Source organism: Gorilla gorilla, chromosome 18 (genome assembly GCF_029281585.2).
Source record: "Gorilla gorilla gorilla isolate KB3781 chromosome 18, NHGRI_mGorGor1-v2.1_pri, whole genome shotgun sequence".
Lineage (NCBI taxonomy): Eukaryota > Metazoa > Chordata > Mammalia > Primates > Hominidae > Gorilla > Gorilla gorilla.
This window is the reverse complement of record NC_073242.2, coordinates 17,536,478-17,558,985: the sequence shown is the minus strand read 5'-3', so window position 1 is coordinate 17,558,985 and position 22,508 is coordinate 17,536,478. Positions and strand designations below refer to the sequence as shown.

General features: G+C 45.4%; 1 protein-coding gene across 2 annotated transcripts in view; it reads right to left on the bottom strand.

Moving 5' to 3' along the window:
• The window catches only part of XYLT1 (xylosyltransferase 1), a 367,921-nt gene that overhangs the window by 54,389 nt on the left and 291,024 nt on the right, over positions 1–22,508 (bottom strand). For both annotated transcript variants that reach the window (XM_031007129.3, XM_055365348.2), the window contains one exon: positions 1,039–1,119. In XM_031007129.3, the coding sequence (XP_030862989.2) occupies positions 1,039–1,119 (81 nt within the window). The remainder of the gene's footprint in view (positions 1–1,038; positions 1,120–22,508) is intronic.

The following is a 22,508-nucleotide window of genomic DNA, read 5'->3' as shown; positions in this document are numbered from 1 at the left end:
CCGGGTGGAGTGCAGTGGTGCAATCTTGGTTCACTGCAACCTCCGCCTCCCAGGTTCAAGTGATTCTCCTGTCTCAGCCTCCTGAGTAGCTGGAATTACAGGCATGTGCCGCCACACCTGGCTAATTTTTGTATTTTTAGTAGAGACAGGGTTTTACCATGTTGGTCAGGCTGGTCTCAAACTCCTGACCTCATGATCTGCCCGCCTCGGCCTCCCAAAGCGCTGGGATTACAGGCATGAGCCACTGCGCCTGGCCTTTAATGGTATTTTCTATTGGAATGAGGAATCCCATCACGTGATGTCACCTACAGGGGGCGCTCAATACTGTATCCCTTCCAGTTGATGGACCATCATGGAGACTTGGGCTCAGCTCAGTGCTGAACTGTAGAGATGCAATTTTTTTGACATTGTTCATTTTAAGCGAGAGAGGTGTGAGGGATCTGGGTGGGGGTTCTGGGTGCCTCCAACCCCTGCTGATGTGTTGGACACCAGTGAGGGAGTGAGGAGGACATGGGGCTGGGATCAGGACCCCTGGGTTCAAGTCCATGCTGGTATGACACTCTTTTCCACTACAGGTCAATTCCCTGAGAGGAAGGACTTGGTCTTGTTTGCGGCTAGAACAGCAACTGGCACACGCCCATGCTTGTTAAGTATTTGAATGACTGGCTGACTGAACGAACGATCTGGGGACGTTGCTTACATTATGGGCCTCAGTCTTCCCATCAATAAAATGAGAATTAACCGTGGGTGCCCTACTGAAAGGGTTGCTGCAATGAGATATTGGACTTGTGGAAGTCCTTGGGGGAAGTAATCAAAAGGGCTGTAACACCATGAGAAACATCTATGGTTATCTTGTCCTTGGCTGACAGAAGGGACTACTTCAGATCCCACGCAGATACGGCGAAGGACAGCTGGTGCCAAGCCTTTCTCCCACCCTCAACCTTTCTGTGGCTGCATGAAACCAGCCTAGAAAATTCCCCAAATGATCACTCAGATTTTCATTTCCATTTTGTACAGGGGTAGGGGTTGAAGTGCTACCTTGCATTGTCCCGGCCGTGTGACTTCAAGAAATTCATATCTCGGTATCGGGAGAGAAACGCCACCAACTGGTCATTTGTCCTGTGGAAACAAACCAAGGGGAGAGTCAGGCCAGACACCGTGGGTACTGTCTTTGTCACAGAAAGCAAGTTTCACCAATTATGTCAGTCTGCTTGAAGCACCTTCTCTGATCACTTGCACACAGGCTGATAAGGCATCCTCTTTATATCGCCATTTTTATGTCACCATCACTGACTCTATCACACTTGTTAAAATGGGCTGTTTGTGCATTTCTCTCCTCTATACTCCAATATACTGGAGACTCTGTGAGGGCAAGTGCGGTGCTCCACATGTTCGGGAATCTCCAGTGCCCGGCCCTGGGCTTGGCAAACAGCAAGTCAGCCCAAAGCTAAATGCACAGCAACCTCAGGACCTTTGCATTTGCTTGCCTGGGAAATTTCTCCCAGTATTGCTGGCTTGGCCTTGTCATCAGGTGTCCTTTCAAATGCCACCTCTTTAGAGAGACCTTTTCCGACCACTTAACCTAAAGTAGTACCTGCCTCCCGCTCTCTCCCCACCTTTATTACATCACTCTGTTTATAATACTTCACTCTTGTATCACCAGCTGAAAGCACTGACCTTGCTTACATTAGAATGTAAGTTCCAGGAGGACAGAGCCCAGCTAGATTTGTTCAACACTGGCATACAGTAGGAGCTATATTAATATTTGCTGAATAAACAAATGAATCAAAGTGATGTGCGTTCAAACTGACTCCTTCAAATGCACTTTGAGCAATGAATGCATCAATGAACGGACGGATACCAAGTTCTCGATAACCACGGGGCTACTGATTGAGAGAGCTTTAAAAAATATGAAGTCCAGTACAAACGAGTGACATCGTTGCCAGCATTGTTATCCCAAATTTATCACCATCAATCTCAGCACTAGCAGTGTAATCACAGCTAATCAGCTTGCGCATACAGCTGTGACAGTATTTTAAAAGGCAGTCACACGGGTCTCCATCTGCCAGAAACGCAGTCGCCTCTTCTGCTGAATAAACCCAAACAGGTAAATGGTGCTGATGTGACAGCTCCTTTATCACCAGCCTTCTCTGCTTCGGAATTTTTACTTCGAAGGAAAGCGTTAACTATTGTTTCAAATGGGAGGAACAGAGAAGAGATCAGAAAGATAAAAAACATCTCTGGGGTTATAATAGAAGCTAGACCTTCGAGAAGCAGGACAGTGCCTTAGAAAGCAATGCTTGGGCAGAAACAGAAAGATCTGGGGACAGATCCCAGCTCCATGACTGAGTCAGCTGTGTGTCCAAGGATGTCATTTAACCTCACTGAATGGCAGCTTTCTCTGAATGCACCTAGGTTGAAAATTAAACATGCCCAGCACCTAGGAGGCCCATCATGCATATATACTGAATGGACAACTGGGTGGATTTAAAGGGCACACAGTAGGGGCACAATCAATGCACGTCATCCCGCTCTGCCTCCCAACTCTTTGGTCTGAGCTGCCCCTACTGCTCACCCCCTCCTTCATTTCCCTGCGCCTCTGCAGTCTCGCCACTCCAAGCCCCTGTTCTCTCATTGGATGACTCATGTTGACCAACTCATAATTCCAGCGGAGGGGGCACAAAGCAGTTAAGAGATGCAGCAGTGAAAACGAGCGCTGCTCATGTCCCATCCTATTACTGAAATAAACACCAATTCAAAACCAGCCATTCTAGCAGCGGCAGGCACCAGAAAAACCCCGTGTGTCTGCAGGGAGTTGAATACAGCACACACATGGAAAGCTAAACCTTGCTGATGGGCACAGAGGTGAACCCAGGGAATGCTCGCAAAGGGCTAACCCCACGTGTCCCTACAATGGTGCATCTCCCGCGTGGTTAAACCCCATCGTGCATGCCAACGTAAAGTCCACTGGTGCCTCCGACTCTGTTACCTGCAGTTTGTGGGGACAGAGCCTCTTTAATAAGTCGCTGGGAGAGGTGGAAACTAAATCGGCCTATAAAAAAAATTTAAGCAATGTTTCTCTCCAAACCATAAAGAGGCCCATTCCAACTGCGTTTTAACAGCTTATTTACCAACCCCCTTACCACTCTCCGCAACAGTTCATTATTGTTGTCCTGATGAATACGAGACAAGTTAACCTCTGAATGGGTCCCCGGCAGTTGGAATAATAAATAAGGTCTCTCAGACACCCTTAGTGGGAGGATTGAAGGGGCCGGGCCGGGGCTCCTGGGCCCCCTTCTCGTGAAGCCTCAGGCCTCCCAGGGTCAGCGGCTGCAGTTCCATTTGGCAATCCCAGAAAGCGCCTTTCAGGGCTGTGAGCTGGGGCCATTTTCACATTTACCGCTTCACCGAGTCCCCATCTGACGGGGATGAATAGGCATTTAGCGAATTTACTTAGCGATGCTTCCACATGAAATCGTCTCAAAAGATGACATCTTGGGGGAGGGAGGGTGGATGAGGAGGGGGCTGAGGTTTCCAGGCCCAGAGCTTTTGGGCAGAGCCGCCTTTCAAAGCCAAGCGCTGTGTGCTTGGCAAAGGATCCTGATGGATTGTCTGTAAGGGTGGGGCGGGGGGACCCCTGCCTACCCCCCTTCCTAGGGGCTCGGGCCCCTCGCTCTCCCTCTGTGTGAAATGCTTGCTCTGAATGCTAAAGCCCATCCCCCCAGTCCTTCTCCAAAGGGAGATGGAATTTGGCTGAGGACCAAATTCTCCTATTGTTGCTTTCAGACGCCTGTCGATAATTGCCTACATAATATTTAGTTCTCTCCAGATAATTAACAGCTTGCGATCTGTTGACATTTTACCCCGTTCCAGTTTCTCGCGCGCGCTCTCTCTCTCTCTCTCTCTCTCTCTTCCACTCACACACGTTTCTCACTCTCTTTTTCTGGTGAAGTCATTTGCCAAATGGTTCCCATAGTTCATCTCTTGTATCTGTCTTGTCATCAATTTCCTCCTACTTTTTGCTGAAATGATTAGAAATCATGTCTCTTGGTCTATGCCAGTTCCTCTGCTTCCTGAGGATAACTGGGGCCCATTGCTACCACCATGGGAGTCACTGGGAAGTCTCTGCTGAAATAAGTAAGAAATAAATGTTAAAATAAACTTACTGGGAGCCATATGAGAATCTTGTTCGAAATGAATAAAAAAATGAGTACTACAATGATCTCCCAAGTCCCAGCCATTTACTAAATGTGCACCATGCCCTAGGCCATGGGGAAAGACTTTTGCCACATTTTATTGCATTTGATAGTCACAATGATGCTAAAAAATGTAAATTTTGGCTGGGTGTGGTAGCTCATGCCTGTAATTCCAGCATTCGGGGAGGCCGAGGCAGGTGGGTCACTTGAGGTCAGGAGTTCGAGATCAGCCCGGCCAACATGATGAAACCCTGTCTCTACTAAAAATACAAACAAATTAGCCAGGTGTGGGCATGTACACCTGTAGTCCCAGCTACTCGGGAGGCTGAGGCTGGAGAATTGCTTGAACTTGGGAAGTGGAGGTTGCAGTGAACACAGATCGCTCCACTCCACTCCAGCCTGGGTGAAAGAGTGAGACTCTGTCTCAAAAAAAAAAAAAAAAAAAAAGGAATTTCACTTCAGTCTCATTTTACGGACGGGCAACCGAGACTCAGATAAATCATCCATTTAGTAAAGTGCAGAACCAGAACTGGAACCTGGGGACAAATGTCACAGCTTGTGTTCTCTACTACGAGACTGCCTCTACAAATGATAGTGAATGAATGAGTGAGTGAATGAATGAATGAATGTATTCCATTTCAAGTGCAGAAGAAAAAAAATACAGGCGCAATAATGTCTTCCTCTTCATAGCCTGGTCTGCAGCCCACTGCTATTAGAAATGCCATACTTCAGGCCCCACCCAATACCTATTGAGCAACAGAGCTCACCCAATATCTATTGAGCAAAAATGTGTTTTTAAACAAGATTCCAGATGATGCATGTGCTCTTTAAAATTTCAGAAGCATTGCTCTAAGTCATGTATGACTATGAGTAGTTAATTCTCTACTTTCCATCTTTATCTGCTCCTCATGGTTTCTTCTGGAGAGCTCGGACTATGAATGAATTACTTTCATTTCAATAAGCCTTAGGTCTTGAGAGTATTAAATAAAAACAATGCACCTAATACCTGTGCCACAGTACTTGGCATATAGTAAGCCCTTGATAAATGTCAGCTATTATATAATAGCATTATTATTACCATCTTGAACATCAGAAGCTTAAGACACCTTGAACTGTGGAAAACAGTGTAAAGACCCAACCTGATTTGAACTTGGAAGGCTTGCTGTGCATAAGACCCAAGGAATGTTCTGCAGAGCATAGTTTAAGAGATGTCCAAGGCCCCTTCCCGGGGATTTGTCCAAGGTCCCTTCCCAGCTGGTGTCAGACTTAGGGACTGGCTCCCAGAGGGCCATGGCACCATCGTGTGTGTGTCTTATCTATATAACAGCTCTGGACATGAAGATATGAAGGAAGAGAGGGCAGAGTTCTCAGGTTCCCATAGCACCCAGGATCCCAGGCTGTATGGAAAAGGTGCCCTGGGCACACAGAGGCACACAATGCCTGTTTGCTGGTGGCATGTGACAAGAGATGAAGCCTGCTCAGCTTCCACTAGGAAGGAGCCCAACACAAAGCCAACTGCACCTCTCCGGGCTCCCGGTGCCCACCTGGCACTCATGCCCCAGAACCCCTTCCCGACTGCAGGATACTGTCAAGGACCCTGCCAGAGGTGCTCACAGCCCAACGGTGAGGTGACAGGACTAAAGCCAAAGTTATACGCAGGATTTTGTGAATGTCAGGATTCAGGATTTCAAACCTCTGATGCTGCCAGGTATGCACAGAGCCCAGGGGACACTGGAGTAAGTCCTCCTGGACTGCAATGAACGAACCATTGTGGGGCAGAAATGCACATGAAAGACTATGGGGAGGCCAGGCATGCCTGTAATCCCAGCACTGTGGGAGGCCAAGGCAGGTGGATCATTTGAGGTCAGGAGTTAGAGACCAGCCTGACCAACATGGTGAAACCCCGTCTCTACTAAAAATACAAAAATTAGCCAGGTGTGGTGGCATGCGCCTGTGATCCCAGGCTGAGGCAGGAGAATCGCTTGAACCCAGGAGGTGGAGGTTGCAGTGAGGCGAGATCGTGCCACTGTACTCCCACCTGGAAAACAAGAGCGAAACTCTGCCTCGAAAAAAAAAAAAAAAAAGGAAAGACTATGCTGGTGCATGAGGGACTGTGAAGTCAGGCAAGTTGAGGAAGTTGAGGGTTGAGGCGCTTTGAACCTGAGCTGAGAATAAACTACAACAGTGTTTCCCCAACTTCTGCTTCTAGTGTACCCATAATCTTTAAGTTATTTCATATGTATATTTAATTTAAATTCCACTTTAGCTTCATCTTATGCACCAATGTTTGTGATATTTGATGTACTTTTTTTTTTTTTGGAGACAGAGTCTTGCCATCTTAACCATTTTTCTGAGATCAGACGAGGTTGGGTGCGTTCAGGGTGGTATGTCTGTAGCCCATCTTAACCATTTTTCAGTGTACAGTTCAGTGCTACTGGATGGATTCACATTGTTGTGCAACCATCACCAATATCCATCTCCAGAACTCTTTTCATCTTGCAAAACTGACACTCTCTACCTGTTAAATAATAATTCTCTATTTCTCTCTTCTACAGCCCCTGGCAACCCCCATTCTACTTCCTCTCTGCTATTTTAACTATTCCAGGTACCTGACATAAGTGGAATTGTACAGGATTTGTGTTTTGCTGGCTGACTTATTTAACTAGCACCATGTCCTCAAGGCTCATCCATATTGTATCATACCTTAGAATTTCTTTCCTTTTTAAGGCTGAATAATATTCTCTCATGTACCACCTGTATGTTATTTTTTTTCCTGTTACACATTAAAAACATTAACGACCACGTGTCTGTATACTTCTTAAATCAACTGGGCTGCCAGAGGCACACAAGGAAGGGGTCAACTGTCCTGGTTTGCCCAGGACTGAGGGAGTTCCCACAACACAGGACTTTTAGTTTTAAAACTGGATGGACCTGAGCAAATGAAGATGAGCTGGTGACCCCAGGCACATGGCTCCATTGAGGGCTGTGTAACCACAGGAGAACTGCACACTCCACAGAGGCAAAAATCTCACCCTCCTGTGATCAACCCAATGTATAGAAAACAAGATAATGGCAGGGCCTATTGTAACCCTTTCCTATGCTTTTAAAATCATTATGAAAGCTTAGATCACAGCAAGATAAAGACTGAAATACCAGCAATAGCAACACCATCATCATCTAACACTTGAATGCCTATGTGGTATTTGCATCTATCAACCCACTTAATCCTCGTGACAACCCTAAGAGGTAGATGCTATTATATTTATATCCATTTGTTATTATATAAACGGGAACATGTATATACATGGATTTTTGTGTAATGACCTATGCTGCTTCTCTCACTCATCAGCACATACAGGCAGACTTCATCCTTTTAACAGTTGCACAGGATCCTATAGAATGGGCATAGCCAGCTGGGCATGGTGGCTCATGCCTGTAATCTCAGCACTTTGGGAGGCCAAGGCAGGCGGATCATGAGGTCAAGAGATGGAGACCATCCTGGCCAACATGGTGAAACCCGGTCTCTACTAAAAATACAAAAAAAAAATTAGCCAGGCATGGTAGTGGGCGCCTGTAATCCCAGCTACTCGGGAGGCTGAGGCACGAGAATTGCTTGAACCTGGGAGGCGGAGGTTGCAGTGAGCCGAGACTGTGCCATTGCACTCCAGCCTGGGTGACAAGAGTGAAACTCTGTCTCAAAAAACAAACAAACAAAAAGAATGGGCATAGCCAATGCCCTAGTGAGGGACACTTAGGTCATTTCCATTTTCTCCCCCTTACAACTACTGCTCCATTGAACACCCTTGCGTAACTATCTTTTCACATGTGGGCATGATAGGTTTCTGTAGGATCAAATTCGCAGATATGGAATTATTCACTCTAGGATTATTTTTCAGTCTTTAATTTCAGAAAGCAAACTACCCGGAATGAGACTTCTCTAAGAATTGCCCAAGACTCACACCATTGCACAGAAACCAAGCCTGTGGCCGCCAGGAGCATGGGGAGGAAGAAGGAAATTGCAAAGGTGATGGAGTTGGGATGTCTTGCAGAGCTGGCAGGCTCTTGGCTCCTCCAGCAGGCTGGTGGGGTTAAGCAGGGGCCTTCTGGGTTCCCCAAAGGACCAACCACCAGCAGACCCTGGAAAACAAAGGAGGCTCACATGGAGATGGAAAGGACCTTCTGTCAAGCAACGGGGTCAGGGCAGAACCATCCTCTCCCATGCCTGGAGCAGCTGCTGCAGCTGGTGCTCATCTGTCTGCCAACAGAACCAGCATCTGGACTATGGGGCAGCACCTCGGACAGTGCTTTTCAGGACCATGGCTGTAGTCCTGGGATGAGCAGGCATTGAGTCCAATTCCGATCTGTTCCTCCAGGACTTGACACATAGAAGGTGCTAAGTAAGTATTCACTGCTTAATGCAAGCCCAAGTAGACGCCCGGTATGCAGGGTTCATCTCTGTGGCTTCTATGCTCAGCACAGACAGTACCTGCCCCATGGGAAGGGCTCAGTCCATCATTCACTTTTTTTTTTTTTTTGAGGTAGAGTCTCGCTCTGTCACCCATGCTGGAGTGCAGTGGCACGATCTCCGCTTACAGTAACCTCCACCTCCTGGGTTCGAGAGATTCTCCTGCTTCAGCCTCTTGAGTAGCTGGAATTACAGGCGTGCGCCACAATGTCCAGCTATTTTTTTTTTTTTTTTTTTTTGGTATTTTTAGTAGAGATGGGGTTTCGCCATGTTGGCCAGGCTGGTCCTGATCTCAGGTGATCTGCCTGCCTCAGCCTCCAAAGTGCTGGGACCACAGACATGAGGCCCTGTGCCTGGCCCATCATCCACTTCTGTATCCACATCTCCGCCCATTCCATACCCTCTGCCAGGAATGCTTCTCCCTACGTCTTTGCCCAATGAACTGGGGGGTGATTTGGGGGAAGGAATCCCAGAGTCAGGGTACTCATGAGAAAATGCTTCATAATAACAATTGCAGAAAGATTTCCCTTTGTTGCTCACCAAGTGTTAAGTGCTCGTCCTCCTTTGATTTTACAATACACATCCAGGAGGTACTCATTTGCGGATGAATAAACTAGGACTGGAAGAGCTTTCACAGCTTGTGCCAGGTCTTATGAGTGGTGGAGGGGAGATGCAGACCTCAGTGCCCCAGGGCCAGAGCCTGAGCTGTTTTCAATCCCGCTTTCCCCGTGGTGAATAAGCTTCAGGAATGTGAGCCATTTCTGTAGACAGAGGCAGGAAATAAACAGGAAACTGCAGCTGCCTTCTGAAGCCTCCTACTTCCCTTCAAGGGGACTGTTGTTGAGTGCGAGTTGCACAACAGGAGTTGACACAGGTAGAACCTCTGTTCAGGGTGTATGTCTTTTTCCTGTGCTCCTATAAAATCTGAAGTCCAGCAAGTTTCCTCCTCCCCCTGCCTCATGAATGGATTCTAACCCATCCTTCCATCTCATGAATGGATTCTAACCCATCCTTCCATCTCATGAACGGATTCTAACCCATCCTTCCATCTCGTGAACGGATTCTAACCCATCTTTCCATCTCATGAATGGATTCTAACCCATCCTTCCATCTCATGCATGGATTCTAACTCATCCTTCCATCTCGTGCATGGATTCTAACCCATCCTTCCATCTCGTGAATGGATTCTAAACCGTCTTTCCCCAGGGCTTATCTGGGGGAGGAGGACACACTGCCAGTGCTCTCTCCTCCACACTCCAGACGGTTCATGCAAGGACCTTACTGACATCTTCTCACCCACTGGAAAAATCAGGGAAGTCCAGGGTTGCAGAGCAACAGTGAATAAAGGCCAAGTTCGGGACTCGCCGAAGAAGAGACAAGAGCAAAAGAACTGGAAAAAAGGCAAATCCCTGATTCAAATGCAATCAAAGCACATGCACTTGTATGTTCACTGAAGCACTATTAACAATAGTAAAGACATGGGATCGATATAGGTGCCCGTTAATGGTGAACTGGATAAGGAAGATGCGGTACATATACACCATGGAACACTGTGCAGCCATCAAAAGAACAAAATCATGTCCTTTGCTGCAATATGGATGCAGATGGAGGCCACTGTCCTAAGTGAATTAACAGAGGAACAGAAAGCTAAATACCACATGTTCTCACTTATAAGTGGGAGCTAAAAATTAGGTTCTCACGGACATGAAAATGGGAACAAACACTGGGGACTACTAGAGAGGGAAGAGGAGGAGGGCAAGGGCTGAAAAATAACCTAGTGGGTACAATGCTCACTTACCTAGGTAATGGGGGCCTTCATACCCAAAACCTCAGCACCACACAATGTAACCCTGGAGCAAACCTGCACACGTACCCACTGAATCTAAAATAAAAGGTGACTTTTTTTTTTTAAAGTTTAAAAAGTAGTCCAAATTTACAGAGACTTATTTTGCTAAGATACGGAGGAAAAGGTATGAAAAATGCTAAAGAGTATGTTTTCCTGGACTCCACAGGCATAATTCCAGGCACCATGAGCAACTGAGGAAAAGTGAACTGGCTAAAATGCTGGCCCGGCCTCCAGGCTCCTCTCTACCTCGTCCTCCAGGAAGCAGCTGCAGGATCTTCCTAAAACATGAGTCTGACCATGTCACCCTTTGACTCAGTACCTTCAGCGGCTTTCCATCATCTGAAGGACAATGTCCTTACCCCTTGGCAAGGCATGCAAGGTTGTTTGTGACCCGGCACTGCCTACTCAATCTTTGGAATTACTTGAAGTTTTCTAAATGTTCTGTGTTCTTTCATAACTCTAAGACTGTGCAAGCACTGTTTGGTCTCCTGGGAAAAATATGACTTCCACTTCTTCAATAGGTCAGGCCCTGTGACAAACGCCTGGGACAGGAGTGGGTAAGATGGTTGTGGCACCTGTCCTCAAGGAACACACAGAACACTGGGGGATGCAGACATATAGGTAGGTCCCTGTGATATGAAGTGAGACAGCAGATGAATTGAAGCACGAGCATTCAGGGGAGGCTACAAAAAGTATGCTGGGGACACCAGGGGGCCAGTATCTCCTTCTACAAAGGCAGGCAGCAAACTGGAGAACTACCTGGTTGATACAATCCAATCAGTTTTAATTGGATTTACCTTTTTGTACTGACAAAAATGATGTGGCATTAAAACACACTCATTGCATTTGAATGGACCAGCAAACCATTTCACAAAGCCTCAGTGCTTTCACAGGACATTTGTAAGAAACACATTTTTCATTTTAAACATACATATGCCTTTCTAAGAGGCAGTTTATCTGATGTTCTATCAATGAGAACTCTTAACACACCAGCCCTTCCTTCAGACGGCTGTAATGGAAAGGTAACTGACAAGAATCAGCACCCAGGGGCCACGCAGGAAACCGGGACGCCACCGGAATCATGAATGAACTAAACTGACATTCTGCTTGGTGGGTTGGGGGGCGGGCGGGGAGGGTGGGGATCGTGTGTGTGCACATATGTATATGAAGTCTATTTAACTGTATTTTGATTCTCTTAAGTCTGCTTGTCCTCACATGCCATGAGGCATCTCAAATGTGCACAACATTTAGTTAACCAAATTCTGCATTCCCGTACAATGATTGATTACAGCCAGTTATTTGATTTGGTCTTCAGGGAACCAGAGGAGGTCCACTTCAGAGGGCATCGAAAGATTGAATCTTAAAAGTAAATGCAATTTAAGTAGGAAAGCCAAGACACGGCTACAAGGAAAGCTGTTTTCAGAGAGGTGTTTACAGTAGTTTCTCTCTGATCCTTGCCACTTTCTTGCCGTTTGATTTTGAGCAAGTTCCTCAGGCTCACTGAGCCTTGGTTTTCTAATCTGCCAAATGGGAGCATTTAACAATGGTCTGTGAGTTACTTGTGTGTTGTGGGTATGGTACATGCAGTGCCTGGTGCATAGCAGGTGCCCAGTAACTGGAGTTCCTTGGAAAGAAGTTTCTATATTCTTCGCTAGAAATGCAGAGGGAAAGGCATGTCCACCCCTTGCTAGTTTCCTACCAAGCTGTGACATTTCAATTCTTACACACTTGTGGTTCCTAGCAAAAATTTAAGTTATGCATGTTCAAGTTGCTTGACTGTAAGCTACCTGAGGACAAGAACTTTATCTGGGTCATCTATGTTCCCCAACTGTCCAGCACAGAGGCCAGGAACATGACAGGTTCCATCAGCCTTATGCCTATTTCTCTTTGGGTCCCCAGGCCCATTTCACTGTAGCCCACGGAAACTGCTCAGCACAACTGTGTTGCAGGACAGAATGAGGGCTTTTGTCCATACCATCCCTAATGCCAGAAACATCCTTCCTACACCTTTGCCTAGAAAACTCCTGCTTGCCTTTGCAAAAGCCGGCTCAATGTCAGTTCCACTGGAAAGGGCTGGAGTATAAATAACCATTGAATGGCACTGAACTGTACTGACACGCTGACCTTTCTCTTTGTGCTTATGGCTGAGAACAGATACCTTTTTCACCATTCATCCTGCCCTGGGTTTATTCAAATAATCACCATGACCTATAATACTAATTTTTCCATTTCCATTTCACCACATAGGTCTCCCTAACGCACCAACACTAATGTATCAGAATTTGCAGTGGTTAAAATAATGCAGATCTGACATCAGAGAAATGTAGGTTTGAGTCCTAGTTCTACCACTTATTGGCTGTGTGGCCTTGGGCAGGTCATTTTTAGCTAGCCGATGCTCAATTTTGTCATTTTTAAAATTGAGGATAATAACACTATTTACCTTATAGAGTTGAAGATGTAATGAAATAAGAGGGAATAATCTGTTGCTTGCAACTACAAAATTCTAGCTGATACAGAAACTGGTATCAGAAGTGGGGTAATGAGTGTTGAGCCAGTGAAAACAAGAGAGATCTAGTACAGCTTAGGTAACGTAGCCCACAGAATGCTAGAATGTCAGCTCTTATTATTGTTATTATTTTTATTATCATGAATTCTCCAGGACTAGAGTCTGCACTGTGCCAGGAGTAGGGTACAGCAAGGATCTCTAACTCCCAGAACTTTGGGACTGGGTCAGTTTGGATTTCAGCTCCAAGGTGAGATTGAGCTTGAAGGACAGTTGATAGTGTCACCAAGCATCTCATTCTCCTTGGGCAGCTTGCCACATTCACCTGCCTGTCTGTATTGGAACAAGGTCAAAATGCACTGCAACACAGGCAAGAAGTCATACACGCCATGGAAAAACAAACACTGTGGTTTCTGCAACACAGAGATAGATTCTGGAGGATCAGGACATGCTGCGTCCAGTAGACTCTTTACCCACAGATTTCCAAGGTTACTTGTTTATCTCAGAGGGCTGACGAGAAATTTCAAAAGAATTTTTAAACAGATTTTTTCTTTTTAAACAGAGGACACAGGCCTTGAAGTAACTTGACAGTTCCTAGGCAAAGAAAACTTCAGAAATGATTTAAATGAGACGTTATCATATAGATCATTGGTTTTTAAGCTGCATCTGGGGGAACCCCAGGTTGGGGCTGGGCAGCTGGGGCCTCAAGACACCTCAGTTGAGGTTTCCTTACTGAGGATTCACTTCCACCCCTATATTGGGTAAAATTTCAATTGTGCAAAAATGGTTTAGTAGCCTAAAAACAAGTGTTCAAAAATCATTTAAAAAACGGCCAATTTAACTTCCAGTTCTCCTTTGGGAGAGGAAGGAGGCTGGCAACTTACTCAATAGCAGAACTGACTGAGTTCTGCGCTCACTAACTGCCCAATCTTGGGCAGATGACAATTTTTCTGAACAGCACTGTTGCCTTTATAATAACAGGAATCGCAATATGACATGCCTTGTGGAGTTGTTTTGGGGTTAGAAGGAATGATATCAGGTTAACCTGTTAGCATGGGTACTTGGTGTACAGTAAACACTTAGTAAGTATTAACTATGTTACTCTTGCAGCTGTGAATTAAATTCCTTTTTTTCCCTCCTTCCTTCCCTCCTCTCTCCCTTTTTTTTCTCTCCCTCTTCCATTTCTCTTTCCTTTTCCTTTCTCCTTTTCTTTCCTTTCTCTTCCTGCAACCTGCCTACTCAATCTTTGGAATTACTTGAAGTTTTCTGAATGTTTTGTGCTCTTTCATAACTCTAAGATCCTGCAAGCTCTATTAGCTTTCCTGGTAAATACAATTTCCCAGTTCTTCAACAAGTCAGGCCCTGCCATAAGCATTTGCTGAGCATCTTCCTATGTGCCAAAGACTGCGTTCATTTCTTTTTTTTTTTTTTTTCTGAGACGGAGTCTCACTCTTGTCGCCCAGGCTGGAGTGCAGTGGCGTGATCTCGGCTCACTGCAACCTCTGCTTCCCAGGTTCAAGCGATTATCCTGCCTCAGCCTCCTGAGTAGCTGGGATTACAAGCATCCACCACCACATCTGGCTAATTTTTGTACTTTTTAGTAGAGGTGGGGTTTTGCCATGTTGGCCAGGCTGGTCTCAAACTCCTGACCTCAGGTGATCCACCTGCCTCAGCCTCCCAAAGTGCTGGGATAACAGGCATGAGCCACTGCACCTACCTGGCCGACGGTGTTCATTTCTGACTTGAGACATGAATTCTGCTTTTTCAACAGCTGGGTATCACTTTGAGTTGTATGGGCCCATTTCAATGAGGACATTTAAGCCCGGGTTTTATTTGACTCTACGTGAGCTCATACCTCCTGCTTCTTGGGTAAAAGTTATTCATTTACAGGTATTTCTTTCTTTTCCCAGAGAGGTATTTACTCAGGGGCAATACCTTAGCCCTACTCCTTCTGTGCTCCTATGGTGACTGATACAGTGTTTTACTAACAAACAAACAAAAAAAACCAAATTAGTAACAAATGTCATCTGGGATCTGATCACATAAACTCTGCCGGGAAGATGCTGACACAAGTTCATTGCTCGCTGATGAATTATTTTCAGTGCCAGGTCTCTGAGTATTTAAATGGCTGCATTGTAAAAACAGGATCGTATTATAAATTGTCAAACAGGACGTGTAGTAGATGAAGGCAGATTTGTGCACGCCACACTACCTCCATGTACTCACTCAGCAAACATTTACGTTACACCTACTATGAGTCACGTGCTGTTTCAGATGCTGGAGAAACAGTGAAGATGAAGACAAAATCCCTCTGAGAATGGAGCTTTGGTGTTCCGAGGCATCCACGTACATCCTGGATTAGCTTCCCTCTATGCATTAAGAGCATACTAGTCACATACCATCCTTGCTAGAATCAAGAAAGAACACAGGCACTCTGCCCACTTCCTGTGTTTTGTGGCTCAAATGAGGAAGCTCAGTTGAGCAAGGCTTGGCTAGCACCATGTCTGGCATATTATAGTTGCTCAATGCACACAGGGACAAAGGTTGAATGCAATCTCCGAGTCTGTGCCAGGTTCCTGGAATGGAATTCACAAACTCGGATAGAATTCCTTTCATGCTAAGGCAGATACATCAGCAGGTCCAGCTGAGACAAGCCCAACTGAGTGATAGCTTGATGTGCTACTGTTCTGCAGAAACATCATTCAGCAAAAGGTGAAATAGGTTTAAAGCTCATCTCTACTCCTTAATCCTTGCAGTACCACCTTGCAGGTTTCTTTATCCTTCTGAGCCTCAATTTCCTTGTCTAAGTTGAGCAAAGATTTGATGAGATCATGGGTGTGGAAGACTCAATCCAGTGCCTGCCACATAGTAATCGCTTGATTATCTGGTAGCCCTTGTTTTGTATTTGGCTCTGAGTGAGGGAGAAGGGTGGCAGGCTTCCCCAGGCTGCAATGTGCAGTCATCAAAGGTTTTCTCAGGGAAGCTGTGGTCCTTGGGATGTTGACGAACCCAAGAGTTAGAGACCAAACCAAGACCAACCTCTCTGTGGTTGTTCCCTGGCTGGCCCTCCAGAAGGTGGCCAAAAAAATAAATAAATAAAACACAAAAGAAAGATATACATCTACAGAAATTCCTGTTTTTCTACTTTATCTTATTACTTTTTCCCTTTTTCTCTAAATTAGCTGAACCACATATGTTAAGAGTCATTGTAATACTGAAAAGAATGGAAAACAGGTGTTCAAACAAAACTTGGCCATGCTATTCATGGCAGCACTATTCACAATAGCCCAAAGTAGTAACAGCCCAAATGTCCATCACCTGCTGAATGGATAAAGCCAAATGAGGTCTAGCCAGACAACGGGATATTAGTCAGCCATAGAAAGAGATGAAGTACTGATACAAGCTACAATGCAGATGAACCTTGAAAACATAATGCTAAGTGAAAGAAGCCAGACGTGAAATCCCCACATGTTGTATGATTCCATTTATATGAAATATTCAGAGTTGGCAAATCCACAGAAACAGAAAGCAGACTAGGGGTTGCCAGGGGTTGGGGGTCAGAGGGGAATGAGGAGTGACTGCTTAATGGATACAGGTTTTCCTTCTGGGGTGACTAAAATGCTTGTAACTAGATAGTGATGATGCTCATATACCATTGTGAATGTATTAAGCACCACTAATTTCAATTGTATATTATTTTTGGCATATTAAATATAACTTGTTTTTTGAGATGAAGCCTCACTCTGTTGCCCAGGGTAGAGTGCAGTGGTGCGATCTCCACTCACTGCAACCTCCACCTCCTGGGTTGAAGCGATTCTCTTGCCTCAGCCTCTCAAGTAGCTGGGATTACAGACATGCACCACCACATCTGGCTAATTTTTTGTATTTTTAGTAGAGACAGGCTTTCATCATGTTGGCCAGGCTGGTCTTGAATTCCTGACCTCAAGTTACTGCCCTCTTTGGCCTCCCAAATTGCTGGGATTACAGGTGTGTGCCACCACATCTGGACAACATATTTTAATGTTATTATTTATGTTTTTGCTTTTATGCCACAATAAAAATATGCCAGTTGAACCCCAAAATTTCAAACTGAGAAATAAAACAACAGCTACAATAATAACCATGTTTGGTGTATCATACCTATTTTATATACGCTATCCACCTAATCCTCACAACCCCCCTAAAATAGGCAGCAGTAGCTCCATTTTACAATGGAACAAACTTCTCAAAACTTGGGCAACTTGTCTAATAATCATGATGATCATAACAATAATAAGTATAGGATATAAGAGTTGCTTGCTGAGGCACTTGTTACATATCGGCTCAGTTTGCCTTCCCAACATCATCATGATGTACATATTATCATTATCACCCATTTTACAGAGGAAGATGAACAGAGAGGTTAAGTGACTTGGCCTAGGTTAGACAGCCCACAGGTAACGGAAACAGGGATTTGCACCCAGGTCATTTGACCTCAGAGTCCACATGCATCACCACTGGAGCCCGCAGGTGTGGTCATGGAGCCAGGAAGGAATGTGGACACCTGCAGAAGTTACCTCCCTGTCCTCTCTCATGGAAAATGGGAACAGACTAGATATCTGCTCCATGACATCAAGTGATTTCATGGGATCCAGACCTTCCCCCAGGCTGCGTGGAAGCCAGCATATAGCCAGACAGGTGTGATATGTGAATGTCCCTCTGGCCTGCCAGGCTCCCAGACACAGATCCTTGATATTTGTACAGGCACCTCCACTTTACGTGGAGAAGCAGCTGAGCCAACCTTAGGATTCATGAGTACCTACCATGGCTCATTGTCCTTTTGCAATAAACTCTCCAGCTCTTTGGAATGTTTTCTGTTTTCATGGTGGTGAAATCTGAAAATGCCTCTAGGTGAAAAGACATAAGTAAAGACAAAACCCCTCCACTGGTCCTCAATCTAGGAATAAGCCCAGAGATGTTTTTAATAAATGGGGAATGCAAAAAAATGCAGTAAAATATCAGTGACTCTCCTGGCACTTAGAAATAAAGGACCACAGCCACTGCAGCCACAGTGGTGTTATATGGGACAAACACTGAGCACTCATTTGCTCCTTCATGCCTTACTTCAGTAAGTACTTACTGAGCTCTCACTATGTGCCAGGCACTGTACCAGGAATAAAAGACACAGTGGTGAGCAAAACAGATGTCATCTCTCCACTTGTGGAACTGTCACCCGGGCAGCTTGGGTCACCATCACTGTCATCGTTTCTTGAGCCCTTTCTCTGGGTCAGGCAAGGTGCTACACATTTCACAGCTTCATCCTTACAGTAAAGGCTGAGGCAGGTAACTGATGGTTCCCACTTTACAGATGAGAAAACTGAGGCAGAGATAGGTTGAGCAACATGCCCAAGGTCAGGTGGCCAGTAAACAAAACAGCTGGAAATTGAACTCAGGCTCTGCTGCCTCCTCAAGTGCACACTTTCAACTGCTTTGCTACACTGGCCTGAGGGCCTGAGCCCTGGAAAATTCCTGCCGACTAGCAGAAGGAGGTTTGTAGGTCCAGTTCCAGATCCAGCCTACACGGTCTCTCCAGGAAACCCAGGGCCACGAAGCCTAAGAATAAGGTATGCTGCAGAAAAGCTCAACACCAAGAGAAAATAATAGCAACAAAGCAACAGGAGGCATTTAGCCTGGTGGAAAGTAATTACCTGAGCTATAATGTACATATCTACTAGCAAAAAATACTAGCTATCATGTTTCCCCTCGTCCAGCAGGCTGGTACAGTCTTCTACTTTTTTTTTTTTTTTAACTTTCTTTTTCCCACTGCCAAGCAACTGATTATAAACTGAACCAGTCTCATCATGGCATTTTCTAATAGAAAACTTTTCAAAGGCTGCTCATTGCTTATAGGATAAGCTTGGACTCCTTAACCTGGCTCTAAAGGTCCCACACGGTCTGGCCCCCACCTGCCTCTCTGGCCTCATTCTATTGGCTTATCCCCTTGCCACACTGTCCACATAAGCCTCTTTTCATTTACCACAGAAGCCATGTTTTCTCCTGCCTCAGTGTCTTTGTGCATGCAGCTCCTGCTGCTTGCAATGTTCACCACCCCCTTCTTTTCACCCAGTTAATTCCTCCTCTTCTTTCAACTCTCAGGAAACCACTGAGCAGAGGGCACTCCAGCCTGTTGCCCATCTCCTTCCTAGTTTTACGTAAGAGGAGGGGGAACTGATCGTAGGATTACTTAGTGCCAGTGAGATTGCTTGAGACGTGGTTATGGGATGGGTACCTCTCCAGGGACACTTTCCCTGGTCCTTTAGAAGAGAAGGGGTGATATGCATGTCTGTTTCCTGCATTATATGCATGTAAATTTCTTCCCTGACAATGTCATGAAGATGTCATTATTTGATGGCTTAATCTGTATATTCCTCAAAGGCAGCGATGTTAATGGTTCTATTGATGTCTGTAACCCCAGGTCCTGGCAAATGTCTGGCACACAGTAGGTTTCCAACAAGCATCTGTTGACTGACTAGAATGTATGAATGAATGAACAAATTCACAGTGAGGCCCTACAGCTGATAGTTCATTAAAATGTATTTTGTGGACATCACCTTGGTTAAAAATCTCTCTCTTCCTGAATTAACATTGCAACCTGAGACAGACTTCCAAGATAAATTATAGGAGGGGAGCCCAGACACATCCAGGCAGTGAGTCAGTAGAAAACCAGACACACAAGATCAACTGGATTTATAGAAAGTACTAGAGGAACACATGTCCAGTCACTCTGGGAAATCTTTGAGAATTAGCTGGCATTAAGGCATTAGTCAGCAACTTGCCTGGTCAACCAAGGAAAGATAAATGAGCTCTGTGCTTGTAGCGGGGGAACAGAAACCTGGGGTAAGTGCTGAAATCAATGAGTCTCAGGATTCAATGACATTAACCTTTTTGATTCAGATTGAGGAAGGTGGTGCAGGGTGAATTACGGTGCTAATGAGGACCAGGTATTTATCCTGCGTTTTGGCAGAGAAGGCTGGGTGGTAAGAAAACACGGTATGCTCTGGCTGGCAGGAACTCTGCGGGGCTGGAGAGCCATGGAGGACTGTCTGTGTGCAAACTGCCTGTCTCCTCTCAGCCGCCCCTGGTCAGGCAACACTGATGGGTGAGCTGTGTTTCATGTGCTCCTTACCAGCTCAAGGTCAGAAATGGCACACGAAGTAGGTTAGGGGAACATAAAATAAAGGGAGCCTGCTCTTTAATAAGGGGTTCAGCTACCCAGGACTGGGTAGAAATCCAGGTCAAGGCCTAGGGGAGGTAGAGCAGAAGGCCTTGGGGATCTCCATCACTCATTCTCTATCCAGGGTCCTGAAGTCTGAAGCACTGAGGTGATTCAGATTCAACCCCACCTGGGTTGACAGAATTACCTAAGATAGTGAAGCAAAGGCCATGCCTAGGAAGATGGGTGAGTGGGTTGGCACTAAATTTGAAAGGGCTGAGATGTACGTGTTCTGGGCAAGGCCATGATCTGAAACATGGGAGATCTGGCAGAATGATCAAGTGCAAACTATTGCCTGCCGCCTGGTTTTATAAAGAAAATTTTACTGGAACACAGTCATACCCATTCATTTACATACTGTCTATGGCTGCCTTAGTATTACAATGGCAGAGTTTCGTCATCCTGAGAGACATATATGTACCACAAAACCTAAAATATTTACTATCTGGCCTTTTATTAAAAACTTTTGAGGCTGGGCGTGGTGGCTCATGCCTGTAATCCCAGAACTTTGCGAGCTCGAGGCAGGCAGGTGGCTTGAGCCCAGGAGTTTGAGACTAGCCTGGGCAACATGGCAAAACCCTGTCTCTACAAAAATACAAAAATTATCCAAGTGTGGTGACATGAGCCTGTAATCCCAGCTACTCAGGAGGCTGAGATGGGAGGACCACTTGAGCCCGGGAGGTCAGGGCTTCAGTGAGCCGTGACTGTGCCACTGCACTCCAGCCAGGGTGACAGAATGAGACCCTGTCTCAAAAAAAAAAAAAAGTTTGTTGAATGAACGGAGCTGGAGGCTTTTATCCTAAGTGAACTAACAAAGGAAGAGAAAACCAAACACATATTCTCGCTTGTAAGGGGGAGCTAAACATTGAGTATGCACGGAAACAAAGAAGGGAACGGTAGACACCAGGGTCTCCTTGAGGAGGCAGGGAGGGTGAGGATCGAAAAACTATCAGGTACTCCATTTATCACCTGAATGATGCAATAATTTGTACACCAAACCCCCAGGACACACAATTTACCTATGTAACAAACCTGCACATGTACCCCTGAACCTCAAATAAAAGCTAGAAAAGAAGTTTGTTGATCCCTCACCTGATAACTCTCTTTTTTGGGTCATTCACAATCTTCCTCATAACTTTCTGGCATATCTGTCTAATCGAAGTGTCTTCCTGACCCACCCTATCCTCTTTCCATGCAATAGTTTTCCTGGTACTCATTTCTACCTGATATATGACCCGCTCACTTATCTACTGTCTCTTTCTCTAATAAGCATGAAGGATGCACAACAGTGCTTGCTTTCTTTACTGCTATATTCCCAACCCCCAGCAAAATGGCTGGAGTATACCAGGCACTCAATAAGTACTTGCCAAATGACTGAAGAGCCACTTACCCCTTGTATTGTTGCCTTGTTAATATTTTCTCATTTAAATCAACTTTCATTTTATTTATTTATTTATTTATTATTTTTAAGGAAACTTCAGCTTCCAAAATCTGGGCTGAACATATTCCTATTCCCTTCTATGTGTTAATATAGATAAACATGGACATTTTCAAAGACTCGCCTGCATTTCTCTTTAAATCATCTTACATACTGCAAGCGGCCCACAGGCCATACTTGGGAAGTCCTGACTCACTGTTAAGGACACGGGTGGGTTTAAGCTCCACTGAGCTCCACTTCTGGGTAGCTGAGCATCTGCTCAAGTCCCTTCTCTTGCAAATGGGGACAATGAAGGTCCCATCTCACCAGATGGCTGAGAGATTAAAGGAGAACATAGAAGAAGCACTTAGCACCTGCAGAAACTCAGTGGCAGGGAACTCTCAGGGGTGGGGCCATCTCCCGGTCGCTCAGTTCATGACAAAGCAGTGCCCCCTTGGTACTGTAGCCATCGCTGTCATGAAGCCTGTCTGAGACACTGCCCCAATTCCTGAATGGTTGCACCACAACCCAGCAAAGCAATTTGGATTAATGGGACTATTTAGCTGTAGGTGTCCAGAGAATGCATTGTTTAAAGTAACTTGTTAGAAACTTCCCCAGGGTGGCAAACTTTTAAACAAAGATTGACTCTGTAATCAAACATTGCTTCTGCTTGGCCTTAAACCAGATTCCAGCATCCCGAAGAGCACGATTAGACTGAGAAAGGGTGGCAATGTTTGTGCCCCTGGCTCGGTTTGCCAAGTAATGTTGACTGATGAATACAATTAAATTGCACTGAGGAGAATCCCTCCCTGGAGGAGAAAGGACACAG